The 9,496-nt window shown below is 40.5% G+C and overlaps 1 protein-coding gene across 1 annotated transcript in view; it reads left to right on the top strand.

The window, feature by feature from the left end:
- The window catches only part of MIER3 (mesoderm induction early response 1, family member 3), a gene marked incomplete at its 3' end in the record, with an annotated part of 17,356 nt that overhangs the window by 4,084 nt on the left and 3,776 nt on the right, over positions 1-9,496 (top strand). The window contains exons 3-8 of the mRNA XM_009073484.1: positions 127-261; positions 1,652-1,772; positions 3,912-3,997; positions 4,192-4,264; positions 6,468-6,619; positions 7,078-7,159. Coding sequence (XP_009071732.1) covers positions 127-261; positions 1,652-1,772; positions 3,912-3,997; positions 4,192-4,264; positions 6,468-6,619; positions 7,078-7,159 — 649 coding nt within the window. The remainder of the gene's footprint in view (positions 1-126; positions 262-1,651; positions 1,773-3,911; positions 3,998-4,191; positions 4,265-6,467; positions 6,620-7,077; positions 7,160-9,496) is intronic.

Genomic DNA, 9,496 nt, shown 5'->3' with positions numbered 1-9,496 from the left:
CTTTGAGTTAAGTTTTTCTTTGTTGGTTTTCTACTTTTGTTCAAAATATGGCTTATCCTTGTCAGCCTGAATCGTTCACAACTATTTGGCGATATACTGAAGTGTTTGTAACTCTCTTTGCATTAGGAAGGAAACATGCCATTGGAAGATTTACTGGCCTTCTATGGCTATGAACCCACGATTCCAGTTATGGCTGGCTCCAGTGCAGATAGCTCCCCAAGTGAACTTGCAGATGAACTTCCAGATATGACTCTAGATAAAGTAAGTCAGAATTGTTTTCCCCTGAATTGCTGTTTAAGAGCTGAAATCCAGGTGACATTGTTTCACTATCTCTTGATGTTACAAGACATGTATCTATCTTTGTTAACTTCGATGTACATTATCACTCTGAATTCCTACCTTTTCAGGGATATTGAGGATCTAGTTTTAATAATTACAACTCTTACAAATGCATAGCAAGTTTAATGGCACTGCATAACTGCAAATGAGAAATGAGTATGTTCACAGCTTTTCTAAAACACATGCATAGAGCTTTAAGTAGGTGTTTTGAATTTTGGTTTTTTTATTGTTTATAACTGATTTTTCCATAATACATGCAATGTCTGACAGTAGCTCTGACTTCCAGCACACACCAAGTATCAAAAATGGGTGTGTATAAATTGAAAATGCACTTCTGGATGCTTTAGGATGTTGTTTTCAAATGCATATCATTTGGGAAGGTCTCAGCTTTGAGGAGTGAGATCGTTTTATGTGCAGTGACTAAATATGCTGCGTTGCTGATGAAAAAAACCTGAAACTTCAGCTTTTATGGTTTGCAATTCTGATATTTTGATCTGATTTTTGGTTACAGAGCATATGCAGCTTGTAGTTGAGCTTATGCAAGTAGTAAGTATATGTATTTTTTGAGTATTTTATTCCCTTTCTGCAAGTATGATGTAATGGTAACTCTGCAGAAAGAAGGGTATAATGATGGCTCTGCGCATCTGATTCTCATTAGGATTCACGATTGTGTTGAGACTACAAAAATGTAGTCGGCTTGTTGTCTAATACAGTTCTTTCCTTTCCAAATCTCTATCAGAGGGGTTCGGACATGTCTGCTGGTGGAGGAAGTTTGCTTTTTCTTTCTGAACACCTTTTCTTTAACCTACAGAGGCATCAGAATTTTTGTGTTTCGTGAAGTTGTCCATTCTCTGTCCTCTCAGCAAAAGTCTACGAAAACCCCTGGCTGCTGTTTTGGGGTTATTTTCTTCCTCCCAGAGTTTAGGGGGCAACAGACTTTTAAAGCTTCAGTACATTTGTGATGCAAAGAATGACAGAATTCTAAAGATCTGACGCGGTTTCTATTGGTGTTTTTTACTGGAAGCAATTGGAGGAGCATCCGAGATTGATGCTTGCAGAAGTTACTTCTTTTGCCTTTGTTTTAACAGAAGACAAAGGGAAAACAAACCTCTGTGTGACATGAATGGTTATGTTTGTTCTTAGGTTTAAGAGGAGCAAAGTAGCTTTTTAGTGAAGGGTGTATGGTCTGCTAAATTCTCTTATGCTAAAGTAACTCATTTTAATTAAAGAGACAGTTTGCTGAAACTGAATGCTCACCAGTCGGTACTTAATAGTCAGTCTGAGGTGTTATTTTTTTATCTTAATGATGCAGGAGGAAATCGCTAAAGACCTCTTGTCGGGAGATGATGAAGAAACACAGTCCTCTGCTGATGACTTGACACCATCAGTTACTTCACATGAGGCTACTGACTTCTTTCCTCGGCCATTACGATGTAGGAAACCTGATTTTATAACAGTAGTCTAAAAGTCTTAGCATTATATTTAGCTTCCTACCTTAGAATGCCAAAATTTCAGAGTAGGGCTCACTGTACCAGGAGCTGAGGAACAAGTGCTTTGCAGGATGTTGTACCTGAATATTGTCTCTGGTTGGTGTTACTGATTACCTGAAAGACTTGTATTTGGTTCTCTGCTCAAAACACAAGTTATTTATCATTAGTTATTAAGAGTTGATTTATCTGTAAATGCAGTAGCTTCATAGTCAATAGCTAACACAGTACTGAGGAACACTTCTCATGATTTTCAGTGTGCTAGTGAACTATATGAATACATAACCCATTCTTTTAAATTAATGCTTCACTGCTGAAGTTTTTACGCTGCTTTTAAGCCAATGACTCCTCTGTGTGGATGTGAACTGGGACACAGTGTCATTTTTTCCTTTCACACACTTGACACATTTCTGTAGGACTTTGTGGAGTGGCACCAAGTAGTTTTGTATGGGACAGGACCTGTAAACCCATGACTGCCAAAGTTTCACTATCCATGGATGGGAAAGATCTGAGAACCAGTGGTTTGGTTATCCAGCCTGGATGAGATATTCCTCATTGCCTGTTGCATCTTATTTGTTCACTGGTGTTCCAGAGTTAGAGCAGTGTGGAGGATTTTTATCACAGTTTTAATTTGGCAAATATCTTAAGCTGTTCCATGGGGGATTTCGTTCCTCTGGGGAAGGAGAGGCTAAAGGGGGTGTGCTGCCTCAGTCACCAGCAGTTGTTGCTGCTGTGTGATACATGTAAGACATTTTCGTTGAAGAGAGAGACAAACTAAAAGTTGCAATGCCCTTGTTTCAGTTAAGCAAACCCCAGACTTGCTGGCACCTGTGAACTGTTAATGCATATGGCATTGAAAGTGCAGCAGCTTCTAGAAGATAGCTGTCTTTGTTCTTAGCTGTCATGGTTTTCTATCAAGATCTTAATTTATTAGGAGTTCTGGCTGGACATTTTAAAACCAAATATCCACTGTTTCCAGGAGGGAGATGTCAGTTCTCCGTGCTGTTGGCAGTTCCATCTGTTTCCCTGATCTCTGTCCATTTCTCAGATACTAAGCTAACATTAGGTTTTAAGATAAACATGTCTGATACATAATACAGGGTATTTTGTTAAATTTCCATTAAGTGGGTAAAAACTTGCCTGTGATTGTCCAGGCATATTGTTTCGTGTATTCAGTTTAGTCCTTGTTTGCTGCTTGTAAAGCCAAACAGAGAGAGACTGGTGATTGTAGTAATGACTGCGGGAGAAGAGCCTCAGTCTATACAATCTTGGATATTGATGTTGATGATTATTTTTAGTTGTGATGAAGCGAAAATTTCAGCCCGGTTTGAGTATGTCATTTCTGAGGTCTGAGAATACAAAATAGGTTTAATCATACCAGAACTGTAGATTGCATTCTGCCAGGGATTACACATCTATAAAACCAGAATTACTTCAGAACCCAATACCTCAGTGTTCCAGATTCTAAAATATGAGTTATCTGTGGAGTGCTGTATTTGACATGCTTCAAGGGCTCTGCTGTATTTCTTCCTCAGGGAAGATATAAAAGAGGAATAAGCAGTCTGTTGCTTTTACTTACTCCATTTTGTGTGTCTCTCCTGTATCCTCACTCCATGCCGAGGCAGCCTCGTTTCAAGGAATGTTTTGAATGCCCATTAAAGCTTCTGATGAAAGGTTTTAGTAGGTAATAAAGACATGCCTCCAGCTCTGCTCTCCTTGCTATTAACCTGAGGCTGTGTCATAGCTGTGTAAGTTTTCTGGTTTTTTTCTCATACCTTTTCTCTAAGGTATAAGTTTTTATTGAGTAAATCTACAGAGGAGAATGATCTCATTTCCTTTTGACTTTCAGAAATACATAGATTGTCTCAGCTGGAGTGATGATAAATGTTTGTGTTCTGCAGTACACAAGTACCAGTGCATTCTGACTTCATGCTAGTTTTGCTCTGATAGAAGTGTGGATCAACACTCAGGATAAGTGTCTTCCTGAATAAAAGCAGGTGCTCTTTTCCAAAGTAAAGGTTACCTAGTTCTGTATTTGAACTGAAAATTCTTCCTAGCTAAAACCAAACTTCTTTATCTCTGAAGCAAACACCACGTGCGATGGAGATAAGGAGTCAGATGGTGAAGATGTAGAGGCAGACAATGGTAATTCGTCTGAAGATTTGAGGAAGGTAATAATTGTATTTTCAAAAAGTTAATAAAACTTTACTGTTAAGAAAAATCCATAAAGGTTTTTAGCATGTGTCTAAAATAGCACCTTAATTCTGGAATTCTCTGTCAAACTGCAGCTTAATGACATTTTTAATGCTTCTGTACAGAAGTTATTGTTAATACCTTTCTCTCTTCATTTTTATTACATTTTCAGGAAATAATGGTTGGTTCACAATACCAGGCTGAAATTCCACCTTACCTTGGCAGATGCAGTGATGATGAAAAGGGTAAGTTCTTCTGACTGTTTTACTTCTTATTTTGTGTTAATACATAGCACTTGATGGAAAAAAATGTTATTTTATAAACTCCCAGAGACCATGATAAAAGGCACTAGAAAACTGAAGTAACACAACCATATAATTATGCCTCAGAAGTGTGACTCCGCAGCTTTGAGAGGACATTCTCAGGGCACAATTGGAGGGTGGATTTCAGTGATGATTCTGAAGTATCTGGTAATTTTAGGAGGCAACTAACTGGGCGTCAAGAAGGAAGTACTTTCATTGGAGAATCATGACTAGGCTAAGAGCATGTAACCTAGTTTACATTGAAGATACTCAAAACAGTGTATTTCTTTGGTTGTTTCTTGGCAAGTGCAACAGTCTGAATTACAAAATTGATATGGAAAACAAAGCAGTAAGCTTTTGTAACTGTCCTTGATGTCGATCCTGATACACTGTCTCTTAACCAATAAAATGTTGTAAAGATGAAGTTATTCCAGTGCAGATTTGAGTTAAAAACTGCAGTTGTGTAAGGGTAGAGAAAAGAACTTTATTAAATAGAGTTTTGTTTGTTATTTGTGGAAACCTAGCACTTAGAGCTGTGGAATTAAAAAGGCAGGTAATGAAAAAAAATTGCCCTGGGGTGGAACAGCTATGAAATTAAGGAACAGCTAGGGGGAAATAATAATGATAAATGGAGGGGAATCTTTCCTGTACATTTTTAATATTCTGTAAGTTGTTAATATTGCATGGGGATATTATCTTGGTCGCTTATGTCAAATCTTCTCACCATTGCCACATGCTTCTTTGCAGTTAGAGGAGTATTTGGTATGGATGCAGCTGGAAGCATTAGGAAGTGAACATCTCTTGTGTTGCGTAAGATCTAGGGAAGTCTTTGATGTTCTGAGATTCACGCATGGTGCTGATGGGCTGTGAGAACGGGAGGAGTATGAACTGGATTTATATGGGTAGTTCTGTCCTGAGTTACACATCCTGGCTTCTGAGGAGGTGCCGATAACGAGAGGATGACCAAGGAGGGGTTAATCTGGCAACTTTCTCTTAACGAGCTGGTCCTGGAGAGAACCAGTGAGTCTTGACTAAGAGCAACAGGGTAGCTCCTAGATCAGAGAGCCTGAGGAGCTGCTCCTGAAGTTACCAGTCATGGACTCCAGCAAAACGTGCTGCATTGTCTTGGCTGATAAAGGAGTCTGAGTGTCAGCGGTGCTTGATAAGGCTGAACCTGGCTGTAGAGGTGGAGGATTCTCTGAAAGCCTTTTCTGTATACTCCCTGAAGAGCTAGGGATGGCAAACAAGGGCTTACTTTTGTTCTATGTAGTTCCAGGTACCAGAACTGTCTTAGAAGGCAGTTCTGCTCTCCTGTAAACTTTGAGGCATCTGGATCTGACGCTGGAGGATACGGTTTAAGGTTTAGGGGTCACATCAGAGTGGCAGCTAATGGTTTGACTCGATCTCAGAGGTCTCCTCCAACCTTTATGGTGCTATTCTGTGATTCTGTGTCTGTCTGAAAGCACTTGGTGTTCTTAAGCCATAAAAGAACTTCCAGATGAAGTATAATTTTATTCCTTTCCTTAGCTTAATATTGTTTCCTGTAGTTTTAAGAGAGCTTTGAGGATCTCCATCTTTTCTGCTCTAACAGCCACTGTGCTTCTGTATTTGAATTGAATAACTCTACTCCTTTATTGCCAAGAGAGTACATAAAACATTATGTGCAATGTTAATCACATCTATTGATCAGAGTAAATTTATAGTTTAGGATTTATAGTTTAATCTAGTTTTAAAACGTGCACAGACTGGCAAAGGTTCGGGCCAACTCTTGTGCATGTCCAGTATGTTGTCCTTGAAATAAGCTCCCTCAGAGGTACATACATGATTTCAGTGTACTATGAAGTAGAACTGTACATCCCCAGTACTTGTAAAATATGCAACATACCAAGTTCTAACAGCATTCAGTTGTTAGTGAGTGGAAAAGCAAGTCACATTGGGATCTAGAACACCACTCAGTTAAGTTATTCTTGGCAAATTTTGGTTGAAAATGACTCAATAGCCAAAGTGAGCTGCAATTTAAAAGTGACATGGTCATGCTTGATTTGATTACTTCTGCGTTCCTGTGCTTTGTGTCTGTGAAACAGCTTTTAATGTTGCACCCTAAAAACCGCCACACACGGCATTAATGGGTTTCTGTTTTTATCAGCATATGAAAATGAAGACCTTTTGCTTTGGAAACCTGATGTGATCTCAGAAAGTAAAGTTAAAGAATACCTTTTTGAAACGTCCTTAAGAACAGGAAATGAGAAAATGATTGGCAGAATTCCTGAAGGACTAAATATACGGGACAACGAACAAGTACGTTTTGTGTCCTGCTCCATTTGCTGTGTGATTAACACGTGGTCTCTTTCTCTGCCTTGTGGTATAAAGGCAACAGTACTCAATTTCTTCATTCTGTAATTTGGTGTTGGTGGGGTCAGGATCTTACTTGTAATGTTAAGTATATGCGTAAAATCGTGAGTGTTTGAACGTTGTCAGTGTTGTGATCTGTGACGTTTCTGATTACCAAACTGTTGACAAATTCAACTTTTTAAATAACTGCATATAATGGTTTACATTTTTTAAATGAAACCTTGTCTCAGCTTTGCGATGGTTTTGCCTTTGGTTGTTATTTATAAACTTTTGTCATGTGTAAAGATAAATCCCTTTTTTTTTTTTTTTTGCATTATATATGCTCACTGGAAGGCTGGTTTTGAAGGTCTAGGCTGGATATTAGAAAACTCTGACTCTTCCTAAAGACTTTTTGTATTTTACAGGCACTGTATGAACTTCTGAAAAGTAGCCATAATGTTAAAGAAGCAATTGAGAGATACTGCTCAAATGGAAAGGCTTCTCAGGGTAAGAAAGAGAACCTGTTCTTTCAGAACATGTGTTGAAAAAGAACAAAAAAAAAGAACAAAAAAACACTGTGTGGAAAAACCTTGAGTAAGAATCAGATTAAGGAGTACATCCCTTTCCATGATGCCTTTAGCACTGATTAGGTAGAGCCTGACTGTTGGCCAGTTAGAAGTTCATGCTGCAGAAGTTTGCAGTGTGTAGGAAGGTTGAGGATTTGCTTTTGATTTTCATTTCTTTTTCCCACTGCTGTTGGAACAGTGGCACAGATTGAGGAGAGGGGTGGGGTGATTCTTGTCCCATAGGGCAGTCCTCACCCACAATGCAGCACTTTTTGAGATCATGATCATTACAGTCTGATGACATCTATACCAAAATCAGGAGAACATAACTGGCCACGTGAATAAGCCTCACTCTCCTCCTAGCTGTACTAACCTTGTGCTGTGTCAGTCCTAAACTGGATCTGCTGTATAGTTCCATAGGTCTTTGATAGAGCATGGAGACTTTTGCTTGAGATTACATTGGAAAATGGGCTTCCATCTTGTTTGTTCCTGTTTATTGTTTGTCCCTGTTATTTGTGACTCTGTTAGTGAAAATCAGAGTCTGTCGTATAACAAAGACAGTTCTTTGTGCTGTATGTGTTGTATAAAGCAGAAACGGATGATAAGCCCTGGAATAAGTTGTTATTCTGGCAGGTAGCCCCTACTGAGAACTGGATGCAAAGGGAACTGGAGTGTTTACAGGTCAGGTGCTGTGAAAAATAAGTATCTAAAGTGTTGTGGGTTAAGCCCAGCTGGCAGCTGAGTACCACACAGCTGTTCACTCACTCCTCCTGCCCCTCTGTTTCCTTCCCTGGCAGGGGTGAGAATCAGAGGAGGAAAAAAAGTAAAACTTGTGGGTTGAGCTAACAAGAGTTTAATAATTGAAACAGAAAAAGTAACATACTAATGACACTGATGACAGTAATACTTGAAATGAAAGAGAGAGGAATAAAAGCCCAGAAAGGCAAGTGATGCACAATACAGTTGCACACCACCTGTTGACTGATGCCCAGCCTGTCCTCCAACAGCAATTGGCCCCTCCCAGCCAACTCTACCCAGTTTGTACACTAGGCATGTTGGTATGTGGTGTGGAGTATCCCTTTGACTACTTCAGGTCTACTCTCTTGACTCTGCTCACCCCCAATATCTTGTGTATCTGCTCACTGGCAGAGCATGGGGCACTGAAAGGTCCTTGATGGCACAACATAGCAACAACTAAAACATCAGTGTGTTACCAACATTATTCTCATATAGGATCCGAAACACAGCACTGTACCAGCTGCTAGGAAGAAAACTAACTCTCAGCTGAAACCAGGTAAAGCTGAAGGGGACTTTAAGGGCTATTAGAAGAATGCTTCAGAAACCTTCTGTACAAGAAGAGATTGTGTATTCCTAAACAATAGGAAAGGATCAACTGCAGGGTTGTATCCTAAATCCAGTACTTCTCTAGGATTTAGATTCCTGCTTCAGGTTTAAAAAATACCTCTGCCCATTTGGGCTCAGAGGCCAAAATTCTATCTAAATAATATATCTAAAGGACTAGTGTTCCCTACCTTCACCCACTCCAGGGTCACAATGGGCTTGTTATACCCTCACTAGAATCGTAAAGGATACACCCAGTGTCTGAGGGAAAGGCTGTGGATGTTGTCTCGCTGGCATTCAGCAAAGCCTTTGACACATTTGCCCACAGCACTCTCCTGGAAAAGCTGGAAGCCCATGGCTTGGACAGATGCACTATTCACTGGGTGAAAACCTGTCTGGATGGCCCAGAGAATGGTGGTGAATGATGGCCAGCGGCTTGGACAGATGCGTTATTCACTGGGTGAAAACCTGTCTGGATGGCCCAGAGAATGGTGGTGAATGATGGCCAGCCTGGTAGCCAGTCACCAGTGGTGTTCCCCAGGGATCAGCACTGGAGCCAGTTTCTGTTTAGTATCTTCATCAGTGACATGGACAAGGGGATCAGGTGGACCCTGTTGGGTGGGAGTGTTGATCTGCTGGAGGGTAGGAAGGCTCTGCAGAGGGCTCTGGACAGGCTGGATCCAAGGGCTGAGGACAGTGGTATGAGATTCAACAAGGCCAAGTGCTGGTCCTGCACTTGGGTCCCAACGATTCCATGCAGTGCTACAGGCTAGAGACAGAGTGGCTGGAAAGCTGCCCAGCAGAAAAGGACTTGGGGATACTGATTGACAGCAGCTGAACATGAACGAGCAGTGTGCCCAGGTGGCCAAGAAGACCAGTGGCATCCTGTCTTGTATCAGCAATAGTGTGGCCAGCAGGCCCAGGGCAGGGCCGGTCC

The sequence above is a fragment of the Acanthisitta chloris genome, unplaced genomic scaffold (genome assembly GCF_000695815.1).
Source record: "Acanthisitta chloris isolate BGI_N310 unplaced genomic scaffold, ASM69581v1 scaffold25420, whole genome shotgun sequence".
Taxonomy (NCBI): Eukaryota; Metazoa; Chordata; class Aves; order Passeriformes; family Acanthisittidae; genus Acanthisitta; species Acanthisitta chloris.
The sequence above is the reverse complement of the archived record's forward strand: the minus strand, read 5'-3'. Positions and strand labels throughout refer to the sequence as shown.